This window comes from Netta rufina, assembly GCF_964035555.1.
Source record: "Netta rufina genome assembly, chromosome: 20".
NCBI lineage: Eukaryota > Metazoa > Chordata > Aves > Anseriformes > Anatidae > Netta > Netta rufina.
This window is the reverse complement of record NC_140144.1, coordinates 11,402,316-11,430,217: the sequence shown is the minus strand read 5'-3', so window position 1 is coordinate 11,430,217 and position 27,902 is coordinate 11,402,316. Positions and strand designations below refer to the sequence as shown.

The following is a 27,902-nucleotide window of genomic DNA, read 5'->3' as shown; positions in this document are numbered from 1 at the left end:
ACCTTCTTCTTTTTGTGAACTTAAAGAACTGGAGAAAATGGTTTCGGAGGTAAAAGATGTTTTATTTTCAGAAAATTAAAAGTGTCCTTAAGTGTCTCTCTCTTTCTCACATCCTTTCTTCTCTCTCATCCCTCTCCTTCTTCACTCCCCACCTTTCCTTCCCAGGCAGGAGGTTATTAACTTCCTTGTCAGGAGCAAACCACTGTAATAAATTTTGCAGTTCATTTAAAAAGGCAGACTTTGTCTTTTTTGGCTGTATTTCTCATGGTCCTTCCTGGTGCCACCTGCTCCTGGTACCAGGGCAGGGCTCAGCCCCGGTATCTCCATCCCTCAGCTCCCCCGGGGCACTGCCACCTTCGGAAGGGACAGGGACACGGATCCTGTGGGAGGGAGCCGCTGCTGTGGTTGAGCTGGAAGGCACGGGTACCTCAGGACCTGGTGCAAAGCGCTGCTGAGAATTGCCATAGCGACTCTGAGTGTGTTTTGCAAGTGAGCCCAGGGATGACAGCATTTAGGGGGCAAGGGGCACACGCAGGATTCTCCATGTAGCTCTTGGTCTCACTGCAGCCGAGAGCTGCCAGTGTGCCATGTACCGAGGGAGGGAGCAGAATTACAGAGGCAGAGCTGTGCCACCGGCTTGGTGGCCTGCCTGCAGGCAGCCCTGCATGGCACTGCCCCATGCCCTGGCTCCCTGGGCCCCAGCAGCTCAGACACTGCTCTGCCAGGTGCTGGGCACCAGAAGCGATGGCTCTGCACTCAGACCTTGCTCTCGGCCAGCATAAAGCTGCTCTGAGGGCTGCAGTTTCCAACAGCAATTCAATCCATGCCAACCAGCACATGCTGTGCTGAGAGCAGGGAACACAGCGTAATGCGGCAGGCAGCACACGGGATCCGGAGGTGTCCAGGAACTGCCCTCCGCTGCACCCAGCCCCATAAAGCCACCACGGGCTGCCGTGCCTGGCCGCGAGACCATTCCCGTGGATAAAGCACAAGGAGAGAAGTCTGCCTTTAAAAATCAGCATTTACTGTCATTGTAATCAGCAAAAAAAAAAAAAAAACCAACACATTTTATGTGCTCTAAACACTAGGAGAGTAACAGGACAAACAGTCCGATGCAGAGAACAGAGAGGGAGGGAGAGCATAACGCCAGCTGGAGCAGAGAGCAACGCCAGCCAGATGGGAAGCCCAGGGAGGAGCAGGGAGAGATTTTATTGTCCTAAACGCAGTAGAAGATGCTATTAAAGTCAGCTGGTTTAGAAAAGCGTTGAAGCCAGCCGCTGTCTTCCCTGGTGCGCGTGCTTCCCGTGCAGCCCGTCCCCAGCACTGCCCCTGCAGAGCACAGCCCGGGCAGGAGCAGGGCCAGGGAATGCGGAGTCCTCATCTGCATGGGCACAGCCCTGGGCACAGCTTCCCACCACTGCCTTGTCCAAGCAAAACCAGCCCTGGTGGTGGCACAACCAACACAGGCAGCCGAGTGTTGGACTTGGCCGCGCTGCCACGGGGACCCAAGGGCGAGCCACGCAGGCTGGGCAGCAGCACAGAGGGTGCCTGTGGGGTGCTCTGCACAGCCCTGGAGAGGTGCAGGGTGTCTTCAGCATCAGACAAAGCCCAGCGGCCCCGTGAGACCCCCAGCTACCCCAGTCCTGCCTTGGCTTTGTCCGCACATGCTGCTAGGAAGAAGCACAGGGTTAACAGCTCTGCCTGGACGCGAGGCCCTCCGCACGAAGCCAGCTCCTCTGCCCCGCCATCCTCCAGGCTGCTCGAAGGCCACCACAGCGTTGTGGCACCCAGAAACCGCCTCTCAGAAACCTAAAGCAAAAGAGAAATGGGCTCAGCTGTGCTGGCCAGCAGCGGGGCCAGGCTCCCTCCCAGGGCCAGGGGCACCCACGGTTGTGATGTGGGGACAAAGCCCAGCCCTGCTCTGCCTTGGGTGGCCGCCTGGTCCAGGAGAGGCAGCCCAGGTCCCACCAGTGCTGCTCTGCCAGCCCCCAGCTCCCCTGGCCCTGGAGGGGTGTTGGGGACATGGCCCTGGGGCAGGGAGCTGCTGCCGTGGGCAGCGGCAGCCGCGAGGAGCCCCCCTTCCTTCATTCAGCTCAGGAATGAGCACACCGCACACACTGCCCAAGGCACCGCCAGGTCTGAGAGCTCTGAAGGGTGAGGTTTCGAGGAGATTTATTGAAAAATACCTACACTACCATGGAAGGGAGCACTGGTTCTGCACAGGCTGCGTTTCCTTCAGTCGGGGCATGAGGTGCCCTCTGCCCAGCGGGGAGGGATGCTGGATCCCACCGCAGGGCAGCCCCACGGGGACAGCATTTCTCTGAGTGCCCATGTGCCTGACCATCTTTGAATCCCAGAAATTAATAATTTCCCTATTATTTCGAAAGAAACCCTACTGAACACGGTATTGCGAGAGTTGCAGAAATCCTCAGTATTGATCACAGAAAGGCTGGGCCATGGAGACAAGATCCATGTTGCTATGTGTGGCTTAGCAACATATAAATGTATTCAAACAGAATAATGAAATTATCGTGGGGAAACAAAGAAGCCATCACTTGAAGAGATGGAGGATGTGGAGGCCTCTTGGAGCTCTTGTTCACCAAGACAAGGAAGACGGTACTTATTGTTTGTACAAATATGTGAACCCCCCCGGCCATCCCCTTCTTACATAATGGGTGTAATGAATCTGGGCAGAGTGCTCTGTGCAACGCGCATCTTTGTACAGCTGGGCTGGAGCTCATTACTGTGAAAAACGTGCGGCCTCTCCAAGAGAATTGAGTCCTTGGGGGGAGCCCGAATATTGGGGGTGGGAGGCGGGGGGGGGATGCAGGGGGCAGAGCACAGCCCTTGCCTGCCTCCTTGCCACAGCGACGCTGCCAAACTACTCATTTTTGTGTTTCTAAAACTGGCCTGGTATTTACGGGGGTTTGATCTGCCTGCAAAGTGCCGCTGGGAGCCCGCTCCTGTCTCCACCATGGACCCGATGGTTGCCTCCTGCATTGGAGCAGCATTTGGGCAGCACCAGTTACAGCACTGGAGCAGGGCAGGGAGGAGCTGGACCCCACCCCAGACCTCGTGCAGGTTCCCTGAGAGATTCTGAGTGAATCCTGTATGCCCTGAGTTTCCCACCCGTGCTCCTCCAGCCCACGAGCTCTCCCCATGTGGGCAGCGGGGTGCGTGGCTTCTCTCCTGCATCTTCTCATACCCTGCAGGTCTACTGCTGGTACGCTGATAATTTTCATTAGAGCTGGTTGGAAAGGTTAAAATTTGGGCAAAATACACCTCTTTTCATTAAACTATCCGGGCAGAAAACAAAACAGAAGAGGAGAAGCAGTGTCTGCTTTGAAATTATTTGTCTCTCAACCACCATCAAACACAGGTTTATGGCTTATTTCTCCTGATGGCTGTTATTCCTAAGAGAGATACAGCCTTTTGCTCTGTTGAACAAGCAGTGAAGACCCTGGGCAACGCTGACCTGCCCTGGGATCTTCCAGGCACTACCACAGCCGGGCACTGCTGCCTTTTATTTTACTTTCTTTAACGGCTGGAAGCACTCATCTTAGAGCCCTGTGCCTCGTGCAGTGCAGCACAGCCGCCCGCCAGCGCTGTGCTGAATGCTGGCTTGCGTGCACACAAGTGTGCAGAGGAGTGCTCTTCTGGCTCAAGGAGATCTTCTCAGTCACCCTCAGGCTGCACCCGTCACCCCCAGGTGCGAGCGGAGCTGCTCTCAGGCTAGCAGAGAGGGTGGGCAGGCACGTGCTGCCCTGCCCCAACCTACTGCTTCCACGGCTTTTGTGTGGCCTCCAGAGAGAGGGGAGGCACCGAGCCCAGCCCTGCTGGTCCAGCAGTGGGGATCCAGGCACCCCCTGCATGCCCCCAAATGATTGGGTTCTCCTAAACTTGCCGGAGAAGGCACAGCCACCTTGAAGGACTGGGGGCTCCCACCCTTCCTTCAGCAGGTGCAGCGGTCCTGAGGGCTTACCTGAGAATACAAAAACAAACTAAACAACCCACCTCTTTACACATCGGGAGTTTAATTACAATGCGGCTCCATTAATATACGCAGGAGCAGGTGAGGGTGAGAGCGTGGGGGACAGAGCCACAAATGCCTGTGCTCAGGGTCCATCTCGCTGAGCGTGACCCCACTCCTGTGCCTGAAATGCCGCAGCACATTTATTCCTGGGTGCCACTGTTTCTGCCTTGCTCATGTGTCCAGTGTGGGGAGGAAAGCTGTAATGCTTCTGGGTGGCATCTTCTCGAAAACAGTCTAAGCATGCCCTGCTTAGACACTTAATGTGGAGCAAAATCAGAAACCTGCTAATGCACTGCATCCCTTGACAAAAGAAAATGTAACAATGCAGGAAAAATAATATCAGTCCATCCCTGCTGCGTCTTCACTGCACTATCTGCTTGAGTGACCCCATCCAGCAACTGCACCGAGAGTGCTTGGAGTACTCATTGGTGATGGATTAAAAAAAAAAATACACCACAAACAACCAAAATATGCTACGCCCATGCACAGGGGAGCTGGGGAGTTGGCCAAAGCCAGGCAGGGAAGGCAGGGAGGAAACAGGGCACTGCTGCTGTCGAGCAGAGCTCTGGGGCTTAGGAGGGATTTCTCTTTTGAATTCTACCCACCTTCACGGTGACATTGGCCTTTCTACAACCTGAAGCAGAAGAAGCTAAATGGCTGCTTTTAAGCTCATAAATCCATCCCTGTCTGAACACCCCACCTTCCCCGGCTTCCCTTCTTTGGGAGAAAGTCACTTCTAACACCCGCCAGCACCTTCTGAGGCAGCTGCTGCTTTAAAATACCCCGTGGCAGCAGGGAGCTGTTGGGGCTCTTGAAAGCAGCCTGGTCCCTGCCAGGGCTGCCTGCTGTGCCCACTGCCTCTCTGCTGCCTTCCAGAGCCTGCTGGGTGCTGCGGGGAGGCAGTACTGCAGAGCCTTCGTGCACCCACCTTTCACCTCCTGCTGCTGCCCTGTTCAGGGGGATGTGGCTCCCTCAACAGCCTTGCCAGGACTGCAGCCACCAGGGCAGTTTGGAAATAAAACACTCCCTAAAGTCTTGGTAAAAATAACCCGCCCTCCACCCGCCGATCCACGCTCCACGATGCAACCAGAGAAAGCAGTATCAGCGGTAACAACAATTAAAGGAAATGAGGTAGGCAAGTGTTACCTGAGGATTTGAATGCTGTCAGCTCTACGGCCTGAAAGAGGGGAGAACATTTGTTAGCAGAAGGCACAGGTCTGTGTGTTGGTGGCTGGAGCCCTACGCCACCCCCTGTGGGCACCAAGCAGCCTCGCTGCCCTTGGCCTCCAGCCGAGCTCCTGCAGAGACAGGGACACAGAGCCTGCATCCCGGCCCTACAGAGATACTGGGTGCTTTGCTTATTGCTGCTGCAACCCCCTGCTCCTCTCAGCCTGGGCGCCTGCTACAGACCGCAGCACAATCCAGGAGTGCAGCAGAGTGAACTTTCTGCCCGTGCTCTGGTGGAGAGACCACACGTAAACCTGCTCCGTGTGCCTAAGTGATGGTTAATGCTCTCCGAGGTGCGAAATTCCTGCTCCCAGCCCAACAGCAATAAATATCACCCAACAACATTTAAAAAAGCTGAAACACAAAGAACATCTTGTCTGTGTTTGTATCTTCACTCGCTCAGTGTTTTGTCATTTTAAGTGTTTTCAAACGTTTTTAAGTAGCATCTTCTCTTCATCCAAACCATTGTGCAGCTGCCAGTGACATCCTTAATTCACAGCTCCTCCAGCGAGTTACATGACTCATTTAGTCGGGGAGCAGGAAAAACAGCACTGACTTATATAACTAATGAGCGCAGAAAGCAGTGCCTGCCCTGCGGAGGGTAGCACCACCTGGGCACGGAGGCACCCACTGCCTCGCCGCTGAGGAGCCTGGCTCAGGACAGGGGCTCCCAGCACCACGGGGCTGCTCAGCATCGTGGGGTCACCTCAGTATCACTGGGGGGCCCTGCAGGCTGCTGGGGTGCGGATCTGCACGGGGACCAGTGCTGTGCCCGTCCTCACCCCCCGCAGACATGGGCACCAGCCCGGCCTTTTGAAGGCTGCTGAATGCACGTTAGCTAGCAAGGAAACAAGTCCATTAAAAAAGAAATGTTTAAGCGGCAAAGATACAGTAAAGTCCTAAGTGACCCTCACGCAGAGGAAAGAGGCTTCTATCTTTGCCTGCTAGGAAATGCCATGGCCTTGGCATTTAGGAAATCTGCCTCCTAATGCTCCCTGCATTAGAAAACCCAGGCCTCCGGGCTAATCTCTTTAACCCACGTCTCGCATTTTGTGCCAGGGAGCTTAGTCCTGGTCCCAGTTTACACAGCAAGCACCTGGCTGGCTGAGAAAAGCATCACCTGCGGATCCTGGTCGGTGTTTAGCACAAGGGAGGAATGGCATTAACCGCAATATAAATCAAGGGAGATGAAAATATGGATTTTATTGAGTGGCTTCAAAACGATATGCCAGCTATAGAAGTATTATCTATTGGATAAATAAGAGCTGTCTATGTGACACGGGTTTTCAAAGGATAAATATTAGAGAGGGAGAGAGAGATCCTTCAGTGAGAGACTTATATGAAAGTAGTGTTGGATTTTATTCTGAGGAAATTACAGCACTTGTATGTCAAGTGCACAAGGACTGATGATCATTTCAATAGTGGGAGATGGAAGTGGTATCAGAGTAGTCAAATTTAAATTGTTCTCCACTTTAGGCCATGCCTTGCTGAGCTCTACGTCAGACTCACTTCTGCTGGGGGAGTGAAATGGCTGCAGAACAATACAGGGCTGCCCTCCCTGGGTGGATGCAGCTCAGCTGCTGCACAGACAACAAGCCCCCGCTGCCCTTTTTAAACTTGCTGGCCCTGGGGGGGATCTCTTGCCATGAGCTGTACCGACTGCTGCTCCGTGCTTCACGTACTCAAATTCACGAGCTCTTTCTGTTCATTGATATCCCCTGCCGTAAATCAGCCCCCAGCTGCGCCCCCCTCCTGGAGAGGAGCTGCAAGCCCTGGGTGCGGCAGGGAACAAAGCTGCGGCAGCGCTGGTTCCTGCAGCCAGGGGTGAGCTCTCTGCTTGGGAAGTGGCTGCACCAGGGGGTTCCTCCCTGCCTGCCCCCTTTCCAGCACTCTCCTGCTCTCCCGTATTGCCCTCAGCTGCCTGCCCTGCCCCAGACCAGCCCAAAAGGTCCTGAAAAGGTCCTTGGCTCGGGAACAGCCTCCCAAGCCAAGCCCCCACGAGCACTGCAGAGCCAACGCAGTCCCCAGCCAGGAGAGCCTCCCTGCCAGCCAGCCACCTCTCCTCCCCCTGGGCAGCATCCTATGCTCAGCATCATCCTATGGCTTGATTACTAGAAGTGGCAGTTATGGGCATGAAGTCACATATCTTAAGTTATTTAAATGACTTAAATGAATATGCTACTAATAACCAGTACATATTTTAATAAATGAGTGTGTCCAGGGTTCGTATCAAGACCTTTTTTTTTTTTGTTTCAGTCCAGACAGACCACGTGTCTAGATTGGTCCTCGGGAACAGGGCACCTACGCTGTGATAACACACTGTCTCTGGTCCATTACAAACATTTGGCAAGTGTTGTAACATCCTGGGACAGAGGGAATCATCGTTATCCTCGGTCTGCAAACAGGATGGATGAGTCAGACAGCTTCTGAGACTTGCTCAACGTAAACCACTGAATTTGTGCCAGAGCTGGTAACACCACCAGGTGTTCCGAGGCCCAGCCCTTTGCTAGAACTGCTATATACCATTCCCACATAACTGCTATGCTCTGTATATGAGTGAAGGTGGAAGAATATCAGAAGACATTACATACCGGTCTCTCTGGTGACATAATTGAAGAAATCCCCATGGGAATTTTGGCTCCAAAGTTGCCTAGGGGGGGAAAAAGCACAATGAGTTTGGAGACCGGAGAGCAGAAATATTCAAGCTTTAGCAAGAACTCAGTGCTTTATGTCCCCTAAATATCTTCCGCTGAAGCAAAGGGACCAACCAGGTTATCTGTGTAATTGCAAGTAAATCCTTTTACCCACAAACAGGTTGGAGCTTGCAATACCTTTCTTCCCAGAAGCTAAAAAAACTATTTCCTACTGTCTCTTTCATGCCTTGGGAACGTTTTACTGTGGTCTCATCCCACAGCCTGGGCCAACAGCAGTGACAACCCTTTTACCTTTGTTGGTGATGTTCTTCACTGGTGGATCTTTCTGCACAGGGCTCGACAAGGCACTCTCAGCTGCAGGACTCAGTTTCCCGGTCTCCCAGGAGGTTGTGTTTCTTGGACTTGATAAGTAGTTGATGGGATGAGAGCAGTTCTGTGGTGACAGGGAAGAGACACAGGACAGTGAAATCTGCAACCTGTCTTTGCTGGGCTCAGGTCCAACTTTGAAGACTGGTTTTATCTGCACTGCTGCCCCTGGCGCTTGGACTCCCATCCCACCCTGGTACTGAAGGCTGCTTTCTAATCAGGGCAGATGATCTTTGGGTCTGCATTGTCCAACAGGACTGCAACGAAGGGATTCAGTCTCTGCCATTCTTCCTATACTGGGCAAGTAAGGAGGAAAAATAAGACTTTCCAACATCATCTCCTCAAAGAAGTCCAAATGTATACTTAGGGCCCTCCTCTAATGGCTAAATGATGAGCAAATGGGGGCAGCAAGGCTTCCTTGCAACTTACCGTGAATGAGAGTGCTTTCTTCTTGTCCTTCATCCTCTGGATGGCATTCCTCACCTGGAGCAAGGCAAGGACATTAGAGAAGGCCACAGCAACTCTTGCAGAGATCCTCCAGGAAGTCATGGAGAAAAAGCAATAGCTGTCCCAGAAGCACAGTCTGGGCTACGCTGTTTCATTGACTACAATCCCAGCTACCCCTTAACCCCTACTAAACACTTGCTCTGTAGTGACAGAGCCCCAGCCAGGGATATCTCTTACCTCACTGTTATAGATTGCATAGACCAGGAATATATACAGGCCCTGAAAAGGAGAGAGCACAGGAAGTTAGAGATGTACAGCTGTTTGCCTGCTACTTTCCACGGGAGGAAATGAACTTGATGAGTATTAGAATAGGTGGCGACCTAAGGAGAAGAGGCACAGACGCTGGGCATGGCACAGCCAGAGGACAGCTGGGCTAGAGGGATGTTCCTTAAAATCAGACCCAAGACCAGGCTCTTCACAGAGAGTCCCAAAGAGAGGTCGCCCCCAGGTCGCTCTTCCTTTTCCTCTCCCCCCGTTTCAGCTCAGGAGCAGCACAGTTTGGGCACTCGGCAGAGGCTGCTCCGTCCCTCCCTTGCATGATGGAGGGGGAGCTGGCATCTCCTGCACGGCCCCTCTGCTCCCCTCACCCCCAAGCTCTCCCACACTCCTGTTCACCCATGCATGCAAAATCCCCCTCAAAACACCTCCTTCGGATCTCAGAGACAGAAACCACCAGGAATTTGTTGCAAGAGGAACCCAAATCCAGGAAGCAGCCCTCCCTTCCCGCTGAGCCCAGGGAGATGGGCTTGAGCCTTCCTCCCACAACATGCAGCATGATGCCATGGGCAGATCCACTGTCCTGCACAGTGACAGCCCACAGGGTGTTAGCAGGAAACTCCAATCCAAGTTTAAGGGGTACAGATCCAGAGGCTTTGCCCAGCCTCAACAAAACTTTCCCCTTCCCAGACCAGGACCTCACAGCTTGGACAGCACAGCCGTGGCCACCCTCTCCCTTCCCACCAAACCAGTGCTCCTGCATGCAAATACTGGGGACCAACACGCAAGCAAACGCTCTGCCACAGCCCAAAGCTCGGTCAGAGCCCACTGACCGCTTGCAGCTCACTCAGGGTGTGCGATGGGCAGTGCTCTGGGCACAGCCCGCAGCGAGCACCACCTGGAGGCCACAGCCAGGGGCTAATTACAGCTCCAGACCAACAATTTTGGCCTTAAGGCAGCCCTATCTGGCCCACCAGATTTATGTTATATCTGTGGGGTGTTTGTTATCGCAGCTAGATAAATCAGCTGCAGCAAGAAAAGTAATCCATCTTGTCTTCAATGAGCCTTGCTCTTCATCTGCGAGCTCTTGGCAGGCGTAATGGTAGCAATACCCTGGCGCCGTGCCATGACCTGTCCTTCAGACAGCAATGCTGGTCACTCCTCCAGACCAGATTTCTGGTCGGGCTGCCAAGGCAGGTCTTCCTTGAAATAATCATTCTGTATGAAAGCAGGGTGGGGGAGGGAGCCGTGAGGTCGGCTGGGAGGAGAGCAAGGAAGGAGAGGAGGCCCAGCTGCAGCGGGCGGAAGCGGAGCCATGGCGCGGAGCGGTGCTGGAGGAGCCGCTCCTGCCCTGCTCCTGCCCCGCTCCTGCCAGCTCCCAGGGCAAAGCAGAGACACCATCCTCCTCGGGGACCTCCATCACAATCAGCACCAATTCCACTCAGGGAGGGGTTTGGGGACGCCGAGCCAGCTGCGCTCCCGCTGTTGGAGCCCGGTGAGGGCTCGGTGCATCACGTAGCCTAGGAAGGGAGGGGAGAAACCCACATTTGTGGGCAAGCGGCCATCATTAGGAAATAACTACTCAGCACAGCCCTGTGCAGCCCTCTAGACCTGTCCCAGAAGCTGCAGCAGCAGTAGGAGATATTTTAAATAGCTCTGAGTACAAAGACATCCAGCTGGAGGCCTGCCCCTGCGGTGCTGCTGCAGGCCTGGGCAGTGCAGAGCACCCGGGAGGCTGCAGCGGCAGGGGAGCAGTGTGTGTGTTCCACAGCCGAGCCACCAAAACTCCTCCGGCTGTCCCACCTCTACCAGACACAGCTGGCAGCCACCCAGGGGACCCTTCCCACTCTGTTGGCCTGGTTCGGGTGGGCCGAGCCAGCACTGTCCGCAGCTGACGCTGGGGAGCCAGCTCTGCTGCTTGTGCTCTGACGGTGCCCATAGGTACCAAACCAAGGGTAATTAGTCAAATTAGTCAGCTTTTTTTTTTTTTTTTTTTTTTTTTTTTTTTTTTTCCTGCAGCTGTCTCATGGGAATTTCAAAGCCCAGTGCCTGCCAAGGCTTATCTGGACAAGACCAATGGGTGGTTTCACCTGTACTGGCAGAGGTGCTGAAGCCCTCTCAGTATCAGCAGAGCTGAGGAAGAAGGAGCCCTGGGGTGGCTCCAGTCCCCTCCAGTCACCCCTCACGCTGGTGACGGGGTGAGGGACTCGTTTTGGTGGGGCTTTGGCAGCAGCACTGCATCCTCCCCTGGCCCAGCACCATGCATCACTGCTTCTCACTGGGCTGAATTCTTGTGCTGCCTGGCTGGAGAAGGAGTTGTCGTGTTCGGTGTCGACGCACAGAGTAACCTTGAAAACAGGCTTCAGTTTCCGCAGATAAACAGAAAGCAGTCAAACAAACAAACAACTTACAGCAGCAAAACTTTCCTGCACAACACCAGCACATAAAGAAGCACACTGGCCTTAAAGGAAATCCCAAGGTGATCTATAGAAGTTGTCCTCAATAGGACAGCCTGCAAAGGAGCTGAAATGTGACTCTTTTATCCCTGCTTTCTCTCAACTCCACAGCTGCCCACCAGCATCACATTTTCTTTTCTAGGGTAATATTTAAATTGACCTGCACTTAGCAATGATGGAGCAAAAGGCAAACAAGCACAGCACGTTCATGGGCAAACCCTTGACTGTTTGCCCACACAAGAGACAGGGCTCCTACCGAGTGTTAGGAGAAAGAAGGAAAACAAAAGAAGCAGTAACTTTGAAAGCAAGGGAAGAAAACAAATCCTGATCCATCCAGCAGCCCTGCTCCTCTCTCACCCCAGGTGGACATTGCTATGGTTTGTGAGAGGGGGTCTCAGGAGACATCTCATCCAGAGGACACATATGCATTTTAGAAGTTATTTCTTGCCCTTCCAAAAAAAAACAAATATATGCCTCACATCCATGTTACAACCCCCTGCATCGTGCAGTCTCTCTGCTGTCATCCGTGATGAGTCAAAGGCTGAATGAACCATGGGAGATGCAGTCTGGGAAGTGACACTGTCAGGATAGCATCATGAGGCATTAGCAGTCACCGAACCAGGGAACTTGTTGTGGGGTTCCTCTCGCCATTGCCAGGTTGCAGAGGGAAGAGCAGCCCTGAGTGCTGCTGGAAAGCAGCTCCCCTGAGAGCTAACCAGCCTGAGACCCCCAGCAGCACCCTGCTGCTGTGATACATGTGCTCATGTTTTTACAGCGTGAAAGCTGAAGCAAGGCAGAGACCTTTCAGCATCAGAAAGACTGACAGGATAGTGCTGGGAAGCTGTACTCTGATCTGTCTCTCTTTGCTGATGTTGATGGAGTTCAGCCATGCTGAGAAATGGTTTTGCTGTGAACAAAAAGATGCTGGTGCTGTCCTCAGCCCTGTTCATCTTAGCATCTCTTCACAGCACTGAGCTTGGAGTTCTCTGCTGCTTGATAACCCAAGCATGGCACGAGGAGGCAAGGAGAACTGAGGCTGTATTTAAGTACAGTCAGCACAGGCTTCCTGCCACCCTGCTGGTATCCTTAATAGCAGAGACGTCCAGAGGCAGCCCTTTGGCCTTAGGATTTCCCCATCCAAGAGCTGACAGATGTGCATGAGCAGCACCCAGCCACTGGACCTGTGCCAGCCACAGGCAGAATGTGCCTTGGAGCAACCACACATCTTGTGCACATGGCGATAACGCTTGCCTTTCACCCTTGGAGATCTGGGCCAATGTTACACCGAAGCCTGCCAAGTATGCCAGAGGGAAGCACTGGAACTCTCCTGCTCCATAGACGAAAGCTTCTGCACTGGCCATTTTCTATTTCAGCCAAAAGAACAAGGGAGATGGGGCTGGAGAACTCTTTGAATCCCAGTGGCTTGGAGGATAGTGCCTGATTGCTCTCTTGAGCTGGATCCCCTGGAATAAGATTTGTCTTCAAGCACCTGGCAAGGGACTTTGAAAAACATGTCTGTGAATATCTGGTAGAAAAGCCCAGGACTGGCTGTGTGGGTACACCCAGATGGCTTTTTATTGGCACTGTCTTAGCACCGGGCTGGACTGCGGCCATGCATGTTCTTCTCTGCATGGCTCTCTGCTGATGGTAACTACCTGTCTGCAGATAAATCTGCCTGGGGACATTTGTCTCTCCTGCAAATATCAGGAGCAGTGCTGTTTAGTGCTTCTCTAGCTCCATCTACAGCTGCTTCTCTCGAGGTTTGGAAGCTTTCAACAACCAGGTGGCTGATGCTTTGAATTGCAGGTGGCAAGCACAAGTTATGGGACTTCAGCAAATCCTTACAACATTTTGTCGCCCCGTGTCCCTGAGTTTCACCTATTCTGAGGCCATGGGAACAGCTCTACCTCAGAGCTGAGCACTCCTGGCTGCTGTAACTATTACCATTTGCTTTGCTCTCTTAGCCACATACAGGCTGCTTAAAGCTTTAAGCTCTTTGAAGAAACCAGTAAAGTCGGAAGCAAATATTAAGTACTGCTTTACACACCAGGGCTACTTTCTGTCCTGCAGAGCTCCCTATCAATACAAATGTACTAACAACAGTGACTCTTGCATATGCTAGCATTCAGGAGTCACACCAGAAGACACAAGACTGCCAAATATTTCTAACTAGCAGGAGAGATGGGTTACACTGAAGCACAAGGAGCTCCGGGTAGCTGCCTGGCTGTGAGGCGAGAATCCCGATGGCACAGGACTCACCTGGAGGGAGTTGAGCACGATGAAGACATAGGCCCAGACGATGCTGAGGTGGACAAGGACCCCACACACCCATGTCAGCCCCAGCACGGGCAGCAGCACCAAGATGGGCTTGGCTGTGGCCCTGTCACAAAGAAGAGCTCAGAGTTACTCGAGCACATTTCCAAGCTGAAATGCTTCGTGCTGGCACCCCACCGGCACCCCTCTCCCAGCTGCCACAAGGGTCTTGGCTGTGCCCTGCACGCTTGAGACCAACACCTCCTGGCAAGGTGCCCTGGCCTGCCAAGTGTCCTCCCTGGCCCTGCAACCGCTACCAGGGGCTCGCTGCCATCCGCCCGGGGATCTGCACGAGGCTGCAGAGCACTGCAGGGTTTGGAGCGCTCTGCTCTGCACTTTGCAGGTTAGAAGACAGCTTTCCTTGTCTCCATGTGGGAAACGGCTCTGTGCCTCCAGCAAGTGCCTACCAGACAGTGTGTTGTGCAAGCGGCACCCAACAGGGCGGCTATGAAACAAACTCCTTTGCAAACAAAATTAGAGGAGAAAAAACAAACGCTTCACCTCCCGGCCCCCCGTCTGCTAGCCCTGCTCTTTTTTTATCACTGGGAGTTAGCAAGAAGGGAGCTCTTTGACGTCATTAGCCATGAGAAGGCAGCTATTTCCCCCGAGTCGCTGCTACGAGCAGGGCTTCTGCTATTGTTTTATTAGCATATGGATGTCACCCTGCCCTCCTGCACTGCCCTATCTTTCTGCTTCTGTAAATTTGGGAAAATTTATTTATGATAGAGGGGAACAATGCGTGTCTAGCAGGGGTATCCGGCGCCAGCTAACAACAATAAAAATTCACAGAGGATGATAAAGTAGTGACTCAAGCAGCAGTTTTTTAGAGGTCTCCCTACATTAACTGATTAGAAAAGTCCATGCTGCTTCTCCTTCCCCATGTATGTAACCCCCACCAGGGCTCCTTTTGATCCACCAAGTCCCAAACACATACAGAAAATGCTTCTTATTATGGTAAACAGCCTGACCGCCCCGCACTTGGTTCATCTGGCATCCTTCTGATGGGCATGCAGAAGCACTAAGTAAGGGGTGAGTTTGAACTGCAGCGCTCTGTGAGGTGGAGAGGACTCACTTCTGTGGCTCAGATCTCTGGAAAATTCCAGGAGACTGGACACCTGATGTCCTTTGGTTCCTGGAAATGCCCCAGATCGCCACCTCACTTCCCTACGCTTCTATTTTACAGGATGTCTGCGCGCCAGCCAACAAGCTGCTCAGGAGCACAGAGGCCTAATGTTCTCAGTGGTGTAGTTGTTCCAGTACAGTCTGCCTTTGGGTGATGCACAGGCACTGTGGAGGAGAAAATCCTTTCTGTTCTGACTGCTTTTCATTGCACCCCCCAAGGCAAAGATGCTCAGCTTTACAGCAATTTCACCATTTCATGCCCAGACCAGCGAGTGTGGAGATACCCAGCCGCTGCCCTGCTCACCAAATCTGTGTTCCGATCTGGTTCTCCAGGCTGCTGTTGGGTGTCAGCATCTTCGATCTCCTGCGAGCGCTGGACACGGTCACCATCACCACCCGGAAAAGCACAAAAGTATTCACCTGTCAGAAAAGAGCCAGCGGACCCTATGAGCTTCTGTGAGCTTCAATGTGGCGAGCCGCTTCTGCTGGGAAGTCAATAACTAGTTTCAGAACACAGGGAGAACATATCACTCCTGACAAAGCTTTAAGTAAAATACTTTATAGATCTATCTGCACAAGTATCACATCTATAAAACTTATCTCAAAACCTCTCCCACAGAATGTATTGTTGAGTGTCAGCTCTAGTCCCCTTAAGCATTGCACCTTTTTCTGCTACTGTGCTGTTCTGGAGTGATACTGATCCTGCCCCAGGGAGGTAGCTGTTCCCGTATCACAAGCACACCTTCAATTAAAGCAATGTTACAGTCAACCTACACATTCACCTACATTCCTAGCCCAACAGCCAATACTAGAATAAGGCAGCAAAATTTTCTTAAAACGCATTTTTTTCTATCAAAAAGTTGCTTTGGTTAAAAAGATTTAATTGCATTGTGTCAGCATGTATGAAGTGTAACAAAAATTCCCCCATACAAGCAGTGAGGACAATGGGGCCAGCGAGCAAGCACCTTAGCTACAGAAGTGCTGCCACCGCTGACCCTGCGATGCTTTCCCAAAAGCAGACACGCGGGAATCACACCTTGCAGGAAGGTTTCGGCACTTACTGCCAGGATGAAGAGAACTGGCCCGACAAAGGCCCAGATGACGTTGGTCTGAACGTTCAGCCAGCAGCGGCTGTCTGCCATGTACTTGTTAAAGGAAGTCGCAAGGGTCACAGCCACGATAACGGCTGGAAGGCCTGCAACACACACACAAAAGGAAATCAGAACCCAGGAAAAGCAGGAATGACCCAGGCAGGTCGGCTGTGCTCTAGACAATTGCTTCAAACCCCCTGTGACCAGTCACGCTGCAGCATGAGGCAGCTCAGCCTCTTAAACCCCATGTGCAACATCAATTTACTGCAGCCGAAATCTGTCCCAGCTCTACAGGACCAGATTTATGTGCTGTCAGCATCATGCTCTTAGGCATAAAGCATTGCAAGTCATGAGCCCTGATCAAAGCAATTGACTCCTCACAATGCAATCAAAGACATAAAACATTGCAAAATACTGGGACCAATTGTCCACCATCCAACTAGGTATGTGTTTTGCAAGGAGCAAAAGAGGCCTGACCTAAAGAGGCTCCTCTGATATAAAACGCTGCTTATTCCAATGAGTTCTATGTCCCCAAAGGACTCACTCAGAATAAAGGCTGCTCAGTTGACATATTTATGCGTTAATTACTATCACAGTAGTAATTCTCTCCAAGAACAAGAACTTACCATAAACTTCCTCCTTCAGTTCTTTGAATTGAACCCTTTGTTTTAGAAAAAATAACAGAAATATTTTTTTAAACTTACACTCTAAGTCTGGCAATTTAACACATAAGGGTAAAAAAGCCCCTACAGAACAGTGGCACCCGGCTCTCATACTGAATCAAACCAAACATTTGTCTGACTCAGCATCACTATCGGGGGAATCTCTCCTACTGAAACTTTTGCTAGAGAAAAAATTGACACATTTTTTTTGAGTTCCCAATGCAGAGGAAGCTGTAGATACCCCAGCCTGTCAAATAGTAGAACTTCATTCTCCTGTCTTCACTCATGTTGACTGCTACCACTTTGCTCCACAGGAGAAGCCCCTCTACCAGCATCCACGAAAAGGCTGCCATGAAGAAGAGATGAAGGAAGGCAGTGACCATGAAACACACCACCTGCAGAGAAGAGAAATCGCATGCTGTTACAGGAAGGGCAGTGCTCTGGAATCTTCTCAGAGCGTGGTCAGGAAGCAGACAGGAACCTGCAAACTGTGCTGCAGGGTGGGCAGGAATGTATTTAGACATCTGCAAGCACCAGGAAGAGTCCTTAAAATTGTAACACATGAACTGGCCAGCTCATTTCTGTGCGACCATCTGAAGCCAGAGGAGGAGAGGGAACTGACAGTATTTTTTTCTGCAGTTCTTGGATTTTCCCTGCAGGTCTCTCATCTCGAAACTGCTTGATCCAGCCCCAGGATATAGAAGTGGACACAGAATGAGACAGAACTGCGTGTTGTTCTATAACTGCTTACATTTACAAGTTACTTAAAGTTACAGGTAATTAACAAAACGTTATTAGAAGGAATTAAACTTCTGTTCTGTTTGCTCTTACAATAACACTTAGCAGAAGTGGTCCTGTGGGGTAAACGGGATGGTTTTAGTGAGCGTACCTGGTTGGTCTTGGCCAGTTCACTGAACATGAGCAGAGCTTGTGCTGCAGCTAAGGCAAAGATCAGGTTCTTGTGCACAGTTGTTCGCTCACTCTTGGGGACACTGAGGAAGGAGACACGAAGCCCTCAGCTGCAGTCACCTTAAGGGGTGTACAAGTTCTGACTAGTGCTTACTGGGCAGCTTCTTCCCACCCACCTACATAACCATACCTTGTTTCTGTCCTTGTTTGGAAGCAAAATGTCAAACAAAAATACAGAGAAGGCAACAAGTGTCTCAAACTTCCTTACCCGACTGCCAAGAATAAAATAAAGGTAACAATCAGGGCACAGAAGGAAACTCCACATCCAATAAAAGTCAAGGTCTGCAGTGTGATCTCCTCCTTGGTGGTCCTCTGCTCCAAACACGAAGCAACAAAAGACACAAAACCCCCACAAATTAGCCACATGCTGTGTGCAGTTCTTGCACCCACCCCACAGAGCAGCAGAGAAAGGCTGCTCACTTACCGGCATCTCGTACACTTGCAGCAGCACTGCGAAGTTTGTGGTGTGGTTGCAGAAACAGACAGTGGAGTCCGGGAGAGAAGTCACCACAGAGCAGCCAGCTGTCGACCACATCCCGCCAGCATCTGGGCTAACATGCAGCAAGAGACAAAGAAACAGGTGGAAATTGCCATCCACAAGATGCAAAGACACAGTGCTAAGGGGAGTTCATTGTCCCAGAAGAAATAGAATTGAAATGAGGAAGAAGAGGATGTCAGTGACAGGTCTTCATGTGGACTTTGTTTCGGTCTGTGTCTCAGCACATTTACCTTATCCATCAGGCATACACAAGAAAACAGATCTAGCATCAATGTGTGTATTAAAAAGTACATTTCAGCTATCACTGGTCTAAACAAAGCTCAGTAACTGCACAGTTCCACCTGAGTCTTGATTTCCAAGGCAGGACAGCCTGTGTGCAGCCAGCCAGCTGCTTGGTGCTGCCCAGGCACTGGGCACTGTGTGTGTAGTACCAAGGGAAGATCAGATTCAGACCAGGGCTGGTGGAACTGTTTGTGCAGCAAGCAGCTGCCTCCGAAAACACATTCTGCTCACCTTCCTCAAATGCAGCCATGCTTATTACAAGACTGTGACTCCAAAGAGGTCTTTTGCAGTTGAATGACTTAATTACAAATCCATAATATATCACAGTCTCGGTGCTCTCACTGTGGTGACATTCAGCAAAAACATGTCTCAATGCCAAGCAGTATTTATGAGGCATGGGAGCCCTGAGTGTTTGTTGTGCTATATATCTTGGCCCAGCCCTTCTTTGTTACAGGCGACAATCACAATTAACGGGCTTTCCATTTTAGTTGTACATACTTCATTAAAGGTCACTTGCTTTTGAGTGACTTTTGCAAAGGAAATCTTCCCAGGAGAGAGCTCTGTTCCATCAGATGGAGGATGTCAACATGCAAAGCATGCAAAGAATGACAGGTCCCTACTTTTGCCATTATATTTATATTATGTTTGGTTTACAGTGGAAATAAAAGCTCATAAATCTGGGGACCCGAAGAGAAACAAGGCACCTGAGGCTGAAGTTCCAGAAAGCACAGATGGGCCCCAGCAGCTTATCGGGCAGATCCTGCAGGAGAGACGGACAAGAGGAGGTTATGCAGCCCCACACATACATCACACAGACATCACTCCCTGGGCTGTAGCAGAATATGGGCTGTTAGCCCCAGACAGTGCCTCCCCGGGGAAACAGGAGTCAGGGTGAGAGCCAGGCATGGGACACACGTTAGCCCGAGAGCTCGGGAGGCCTTGGGCAAAGTCTTGGCAGGGCTTGGGGGGTTTGGGCTTTGCTGCCGGCCTGGGAGGGGGCTCCCCGAGGCTCCCCAGCCCCCTTGCCCGGGTACCTCGATGCGGTGCTGCAGGCGGTAGCGCACAGAGGTGCTTATCTCCTGGTCGTCGCTGAGCAGAGTGGACGAAATGACGGCGGTGCCCACCGCGGTGCGCAGGGACCTGCGAGGCAAAGCGTGCTGCTCGGGGACCCCCCATCCTGCTCGGGGGCAGGACCGCACCGGGCACACACTGGGCAGGCGGGGAGCGGGGGCACGGGGCAGGGGAGACCCCCGAGCACCGGGCGAGCAGCGCTGTGCGGGCGGCCACCCCCACCTAGCGGGCGCGGGGAGCAGCGGGGCTCTGCTGCTCGGCTCCTGCTGCTCGGCTCCTGCAGCCGTCGGTTCTGCCCGGCCGGAGCCCCGGTGCAGCCCCCCATAGCCCCCTGCTCGCCCCCGGCAGCGGGAGGTGGTGCGGAGCCCCCGGGACACGGCAGAGCCCAGCACAGCACCGCCCGGTGTGCCCGGGTCTCTGCTTGCGCTGAGCCCCCCGCTGCTGTCCTGCTGCCCCGAGGAGCAGGGGGCAAAGGGAAATGGGGTGGGATGGAGCAGGGTGGAGGTGATCCCAGAGCGGAGGCACTGAGAGGCTCAGCATGGACCCCGAAATGAACCCCCCAGCCCTAGGCACGGGGGTTCTGCTTCACTCACTTCTGTCCTCTGTCGGAGGCAGCCACGTCCTGGGAGGCTGTGGTGCTGCCGTGGTCGGTCAGGCAGTGCTGGAGGGAGCCGTAGCCAAACCACATGTTCTTCACTGTGACCCTGTGGAGACCTGGGCAGAGAGAGCTCTGTGGGACGGGTGCAAGCACCCCTCCGGGCTCCAGTGGGCACGGTGAGGACCCTTCTTCCCAGTAAAGGTGCTGAGGAAGTGCCACAGGGACAACCAGGGACAGGCTTCGCAGCCTACCTTTGGCTTTCAGCCTTTGCATCTCTTCCTCGGGGACTTCGATGAGGTCAGGCTTGTCTTTTTCGGGGCCGTGGATCAGGTATGCCTCACTGCTCAGCTCCGGCCTGCTCAGTTCCAGCTTCCTCACCTCCATCCCTGTGGCAGGGGCAAGATCAGGTACTGAAGCAGGGTTCAGCCTTGCTCCAGGGCTATTGCACTGCACAGTGCCACCAGGATATTGCAGCCCCAGCCACAACAGAAGCAGCAGATAGATCCCTTTCATCTGCATCTGGGCTCAGTTTGTCTCTTGTACCCAAAGGTTCCTTATGGTCCCTTTAACCCACTTGTTTTCTCACAGTGGCCCAAGTTCTGCTCTTACAGATAAAAACCTGCAGAAGTGGACTGAGAGGGGAACACAGCAGGTACTTCCCCTCCATCCCGATACAGAAGAAAAGGATGCCTGGTAGGCAGCCAGTGATGCCATGTGCTGAACGGAAAGGAGCCAGGATCTGTCCAACATGAGCCATCACTGACTCAGGCACACCCAGGAGAGAAATCCTGAACTAAAAGGGGGGTTGGAGAGGTGCCTCCCGCACTGTGACACTTCTGCATGAAGGGAAGGAGGCCGAAAGGGTTAGCAAGGGATGAGCTGGAAACCAGGCAGGATGACTAAGCTGGGTCCCTGTGAGACGCCTGCCTCTGCCCTGCCATTCACCAGGGCCACTCACCAACATTTCGGTGCTGAATTGTGATCTTCGTCCTCCCTGCGGTCAGCAGCAGGGCTAGGAGTGACACCATTCTGTCGCAGAGCTCAACAACAGCCATAGGCCCTCTGATAACCTGAAAATGTGCAGAGAACAAGAGGAGTCAGCACCTGTACTGCCAACTCACACTGCTCACAGCCCACAGGAGTTTTCTTATATGCTTAACATTCAGCAGAAAAAGATATTGGGACTCAGTGCTTTTGCTTTGCTTTTCTGTCTTCTTCGAAGAAAAATGTTCCCAGTTCCTTCAGCAGCAGCGTAGAGACTGGCAAAAAGGGAAAGTTGACGGTCTTTATGAACAGCCATTAAAATAGCAAGCAAATAAATAAATAAAGAAGCTTCTGGGGAAAAAATAAAATAAAATAGGATTGACTCCTGATTTTTGCAAAGCTGTAGAACAACCTGGAAAAGGTTTCCCTGCTGGAGGTGCAGCAGGTGACTGGCCCAATCATTCCAGGTCCTGTGTGTGCTGGGCAGCACAGGTGCCACCCCTGTACACAACACAGCCATGAGAACCTCCTGGAAACAAAACAAATCCCTTCTTCTGCAGATACACCTCCTGCACCAGCTAATCTGAGCCAAGGCTGTTTTTATGCCATCATCAGGAAGCTGTGAGTAATTGTGGCCACAGAGACCACAATTACTTAGCTTAGCGACTCTAAGCGACGAGGTAAACTCTGAACTATTCAGCATCCTTTCATCTCTGGAGGTCCCTGGCTCAGTTCCTGGAGTGCTGGCCAGGCCAGACTCTGTCACACTTTTCCCAGAGACAGGTGGGGAGTTTGGGTTGTACAAAAGACATAAAAGACCCATGTGAGAAGGGAAGAAGGCAGTGGGGAAAATCCTGACGGGGGTGGGATAATGAAAATTCCTCACATAAAGCCTGATGGTGTTTTGAACAGCATGGGGTCTGATGACAGACAACTTCTTGGCAGCCCACCTACATAAAATGCAACAAACTGGAAACGAAGGGCATTGCCCTGCCAGACAGTGGGATGTGGGAGCAAGGAATCTACTAAGCAACAGGAATCTGCAGACTGACAGTCCTGCAAACCCAGGCTCACAAAGTGAAGAAGCTTGAAGAAAGTGGAGATGACCATGGGAGCCAGCCCTTCCCTGAGCTGATGAAATGGCTCCGTGCCCATGATCACTGCAAATACTCGAGCTCCAGAATATGGCCAGAAAGGCTACATGGACCATGCAAGGAGAGGTCTTCACCCTGTGGCTGTGCTGCAGACCAAGGAGCTGCACACTCAGCAAGATGAACCGACGTGGCACAGGGCTGGCCAGACTGCTGGTGCCATGTTACCTGGCTGACTGATGACCACGTTTCAATATTGTGCTCTTCCAGGATGAACTCGGTCACTTCCACATAGTACTGGCTCAGTTGCTCCAACATCTTTAGCTCCTCTCCCTCCTGGACTTCCACATTGGAAACTTGCTTTAGTAACAGAATCACCGCAAGCAGGTCCGAGGGCTTCACCGGTGCCTCTCCTTCCCTGAGAACAGCCGCCAGGACATCAAGAGTGCCAAGAGCAACGGAGAGATTCATGTCTCGGACATCACTCCTGAAGATGTTCTCGGGGATCTGCCACGGAAAAATATATTTTAAGTCAGTGTATAGCCATGATCTCTGCCTGCTCATCAGCTACGCGGTGTGCTGGGGACCTGAGCAAGGCCCTGCTCGGTGCTCTGCAGACACCTGCCCGGGCAGCCTGCCTTCAGGGGAAGGCCTGCCCGGACATTTTGAACTTCTTGTCCAGCCTCAGTCTCGGTGACAACCCAAGGCCACACTCTCCAACAGCATCCCAGAAGAGGCCACAGGCATAATTTCTGGCAAAGTGACATCAAACGCCAGCAGAAGCCAGCAAGCCCACCCCGACAGCTCCCGCTGCTGCCAGCGCCCCGGGGCAACCAGCTGCTTCCCTGGGCCTGCACTCACCACAGTCCTCTCTGCAAGTGCGTTCACACGGCTGACAAGCGAGTGGCTGGATTCCAGCTGAGCTTTTTTCAGTTGCCAATATGCATCTGGGAATAAAACAAAAGCGTATCTATGGCTGTGGTGTCTAGCAGCATGGTTAACATATGCCCTGTTCAAAGCCTTCAGAATGCTCAGCACAGCTGTGTTTTATTTCTAGTACAAGATCGCATCTGGAGAGACAATCCAACACTTCTTCTCTGCCTCCTCCCCATGTCGCCCTGCCAGTGAGTTTAGAGGTGCCTGGACTGGGAGGCGCCCTGCAGCATCATATCCAGGAGCCATGCGGTGTCTACAAGCACAGCTTCACCAGAGAGTAACAAAATAACCCACCAGAGCACAGACAAATGAAGCAGTGGCTGCTACAGCACATTTTGCATGCCGTCTCTTCAGAGCAGACACCAGGCCTCCCCGTCACTGACTGTGATCCCAGCTAGGACCCCAGGAGTGAATGCTGTGGAACCAACGAGTAAATAAATAACAGATGCTGTACCCTTTCTGTAGCGACAGATAAAAGGCAAAGACTGCAAACAAGGCGTGTAGCGGAATCCACTGCTGCCAACTTCAAAAACTCGGCATTCCTCAACAGGCCCTGTGGAAACACACAAAGAGAAGGCCCGCCATTCCCCAGGGACACGCCGTGCCCAAGCAGGTCTCGTTTCCTGCAAGCAGCCCACGAACTCTGCTGAGGACAAAAGCGGCAGACTGCTCCGTAAGCAGCCCCACTGCTCAGTCAGAGCAGAGCTTGTGCTGGGCTCTGACTGCCTCCAACATCCAGGAAAACACCGGAGGAGGCGGCAATGCCAGGTCCTGAGCTCGTGTTTTATCAGCATCGCCAAGCCGACCTGGCTGAGAGGCAGCATCTGCCTCCCAGCTGGGCACGGAAGCTTTGGGTGTGCAAAACCCAGGGAGCAGCATCACTGACAAGTAAGGCATTTCTCCTGGTAGAAGAGAAAGTCTTACTAGCTCCACAACTCCTTCGCTGAGGATGGGACTTGTTTCTTGGGCCATCCCTGTGTGCTGACCTCCCATCACAGAAGGGAGCTGCAGCAGCAAGGGGAATGGGACTTACCTGGGCAAAGAAACTGTGCGGTCACCTCCTGGACGGTGCTCTCAACCTCCAGAGCATTTGAGCTCCACCCAAACACAAGCTCTTGTTCTACCATCCAGCACGACCGAACTTTCTCAATCTGCTCTGCGCTCAGGACTTTCTGCCAGATGTGCAAGTCCGTGATGTTCCCACTGAAGGACTCTTTAGCCCTGAAGGTGCCCCCCAGAGAATCTTGATCCTGACCGATTATGAAAGTGCCCTGGCCGTAGATGGCCTGGGGGGCAGCCAGCCCTGCAGCACACAGACCGCTGGCAGACGCTCGCCTTTTGCCATCAGCATAGATGGCCCAGGTCCCATTTTCCTGCTGCCAGGTCACACAGAAGTGATGCCACTGTCCGTCAGCACGGAACACAGGCAGGTATGGGGAATGGTGCCCGTGGACAATGAGAGCGAATCGGACAAAGCCTTCCTCGTCGACAAAGCCACGGAGCTGGAATTCATTAATAAAAGCTGGCACGGCATAGGAGAAGATGGTGGCGATCTCCTGGGTCCTGGTGTCCCACTGGAGGTGGGCACAGGCTGTGACAGCAGGCAGTTCTGGGAAGTCAGAAAGCACCTTCACGTATTTTGTGTCTGTTTTGTCTTTGAACACCAGGACTGGTACAACATGGTCCCCTAGAAGGAGAAATTTCAGCCAGCATAAAGAAGAAGCATGGCCAAAGCTTGCTCATCTTCCACTGCAATAAAACTATCCTTTTCACTGGACTGCTACCCGAGCTAAGGACTCATGGCCCCTGCACACGAGAACATCCTGTGTGTATGCAGCAAGGCTTCAGCTTCCCCTGTGCCTGGAGGGAATCAGGAAGGCAGGAAAGCCAAGGTTGCATTATTACAGCAAGTATAATTTCCAGAAATGTAGGTTTCTAGTAAACAGGACTGCAAACAATGAATCCAGAAGGAAATGCATGTCCCCAAGCATCCCATGCTATAGCAACCAGGAGCACAGTCAAATAGGACCTTTGAGGCATCTGCCATGCAGAGCCTTGCTACTGGGGAACCCCATTCTCCTGGTCCTGTATCTGCAGGACCATCATTGCTCTGCAGACCTGAAGACCACAAATGGCAAGGCTGAGCAAAGTCAGAGCTGTTTTACAGGGAGATGGCACAGGATGGAGCAGATGAGCCCCTTTGCAACTCCCTTTGGTTGCAGTGCATTGTGAAATCCTGATAGTGGCTGGGCTGCTGGTGTACCGGGTCACTGGTGGTCCTGCTGCCAGCCCCCGCTTGTGACGGGAGGCATCACCACAGTGACAATAAAAAACAACTGGCAACCTTTCCAGTCAGATTACTTTTCCAGGATGAAGAAGATCCAGCAGTGAGCATGTCTCCAAGTAGTCCACACCCACTTATACTCACGTCTCCGTTTGGGCTTGTGCAGGACACCATCCCTGTCGTTCAGCCAGAGGGAACCTTTGATGTGGTGGGACTGCAGCAGCTGGCTGAAGGAAGCTTGCTCACTGTCAGGGGGTTCAAAAAGCAACTGGGCAAAGTGCTGGTCACAGTATCTGTCTGCATGCCACCAGTCCAAAGCAGTGGCCACATATTCGTACATGTGTCTTGAGGTCTCTATCGTGACAGGAGCAAAGCCTGAAGAAAGACACACACAGCATAGAACATGTACCTTGGGCAACACCCAGCCTGCAGGACACACAGCAGTTTCCAGAAAGCAGCACTTCACTTCAGCTCTTGGGCTGCATTTACAAACCCTCTGCACCCCGGGGGAGAGGAAAGCAGGTGCTCGTTTCTGTGTTCAGCCCCTGGGATGTTCAGCAGGCACAGCATGGCAGAAATGTCCAGACTATCTTGGAACGAAAATGCGGAACATCCGTGTGTCTGCTCACAAACTGAATCACTGGCCTGGGGCTGCAGCTCAGCCAGACACCCAAAACCATGCCAAACTCCAAAGAAAAAGCTCACTGTGGTATGTCCAGGGATTGCCCTTAGGGTAGTTTGTTCAAAGCAGGTATGGACAAGCAAATTTTTTTTTTTTTTAATTTTCCATTCCCCACTCTTACCAGCTTCTACATTTGCAGATACAACTTGCAAGCACAAAATGATCTCTGGTTTGTAGCTACAGCAGAAAGAGAAGCAGCTGGGCAGTACTCTCCTGATTTTAGACAGTAAGTTCATCGTTAACCAAGCAAGAAGTTATAGTACAGATAAAACTTCAGCCACAAATGAGATTAGAAAATGTTTCTTCACTTTTGCTCCTGCAGCGGGACACCCTTCTATGCATTGTTTCTCTGTGCTAAACATGCTTGTAAAAACAATATAAATTAAAACCAATATAGACTAAAAATACAGAAGAGCCAATAAGAACACTAACCTTTAGAAGTCTGATTCTCAGCAGGGGCTGCAAAGACTAAGAAACTCCTGGACAGACTACCAACCTGTTGGAGAAGACATTTTTAACACTCATACAAAGTAGTAATATTATCTGAAATATTCAAATCATTAAAATTTCTGTAAAACTCACCAGAAAGCTGAAGAACCAAGAATCAGATCTTGAGTCTCTCCTAAACATGCTGACCAACTGGTAAGCTTTCACCCCTTGCTAGAATAAACAAAATATTACTAGAGATGCACTGCAGAGACAGAAACATTCTGCAGAAAGCCAGCCCTCAGAGCAAAGCTGCTTTCCTCATTAAGTCTGAAATCAAAAATGAGAAAAGGGCTCTCTGAATCACCTATCCTGGCTATTATCCTCAGTTCTTAAAGAACTGGAGGTCTCATGTAACATTTGTTTCCAGGATACAGAATAACTAATCATAAAACATATACGGATGTGTGATATTAATAGGCAAGTTAGCCTCTTTATCTGCATTAGCTAAATAAAAGAGCCGTCATAAATTTCAGCGTTAAACAGTGCCAACTCGTGGGTAGCTTTTCTCATTTCTCTTAAAGTCCAAGGGAATACAGCACCAGCAGAGGTCCTGCGGACCAGTAAGCCCAGCATACCCGGTCAGAGCCCGAGCACACTGCCCAGCAGCATGCAGCCAGCTGCAGAGCTGCGCCAGGCCGGGGCAATGGCACCCAGCAGGCAGAGAGCCGGGGGTACAGCCATGTACGAGCTGGTGGGGACGTCGATAAGGATATGTAAAGAGACATGGAAACTGGCAATGTGCTCTCCAGTGCAAACAAGTCCTCAAGCCGTCTCTCAGCAGTGACACTGCTGGCTGAGAGAAGTCCCTGTGCTCTCAGTGGGACTCCTGAGCTGTGCGCACCATAAAAGTGCATCCCAAAGCACTGGGTGCTAAGGGGCTAAGGAGATGGGTTCTGAAGCCCTGATTCAAAATAGGTTCTCAGATGGGTCTTCCAAAGCTCAGCAGCGAATTACGAAGAGCGAACACAGCTCCAGGTCCTTGGGGGAGTGCTCGGCTCCCACCCTCCCGGCCGCTGCCTGCAGGGAGCCGGCAGAAGGCACCGGGGTCAGCCGGCCGGGCGCTTCTCGGCGGAGCTGAGCCCTAGGGGCAGGGAATGGGGCCGGGGCCGGGCATTGGGGCAGGGCGGGCAGCCAGCAGCCTGGGAATGCAGGCGGGCGTGCTGCGGGAACCGGCCAGGTCGGGAAGAGCCGTGCCGGGGGACGAGCCGCCAGCCGGGCGGGCTGCGGGGCAAAGCTTCCGCGGGGACACCACGCCACGCATCCCGCATCCCAAATCTCACATCCCTCATCTCACATCCCACATCCCGCATCCCAGATCTCACATCCCACATCCCACATCCCGCATCCCGCATCCCTCTCCCCGCACCCCG

At 52.3% G+C, this 27,902-nt stretch overlaps 1 protein-coding gene across 1 annotated transcript; it reads right to left on the bottom strand.

Moving 5' to 3' along the window:
- Positions 1-4,173: 4,173 nt before the first annotated feature.
- ADGRD2 (adhesion G protein-coupled receptor D2) lies at positions 4,174-26,673 on the bottom strand (the record flags this gene model as incomplete). The annotated part of the gene is made up of 25 exons (XM_084298990.1): positions 4,174-4,289; positions 5,180-5,210; positions 7,852-7,910; positions 8,206-8,347; positions 8,710-8,763; positions 8,965-9,006; positions 13,719-13,839; positions 15,199-15,314; positions 15,956-16,089; positions 16,889-17,042; positions 17,537-17,639; positions 17,825-17,928; positions 18,041-18,167; positions 19,102-19,157; positions 19,432-19,537; positions 20,062-20,182; positions 20,318-20,452; positions 21,025-21,136; positions 22,370-22,648; positions 23,003-23,088; positions 23,532-23,630; positions 24,111-24,764; positions 25,506-25,736; positions 26,476-26,539; positions 26,626-26,673. 25 exons carry the CDS (start codon positions 26,671-26,673, stop codon positions 4,174-4,176), a joined length of 3,294 nt encoding a protein of 1,097 aa, XP_084155116.1.
- Positions 26,674-27,902: the final 1,229 nt, after the last annotated feature.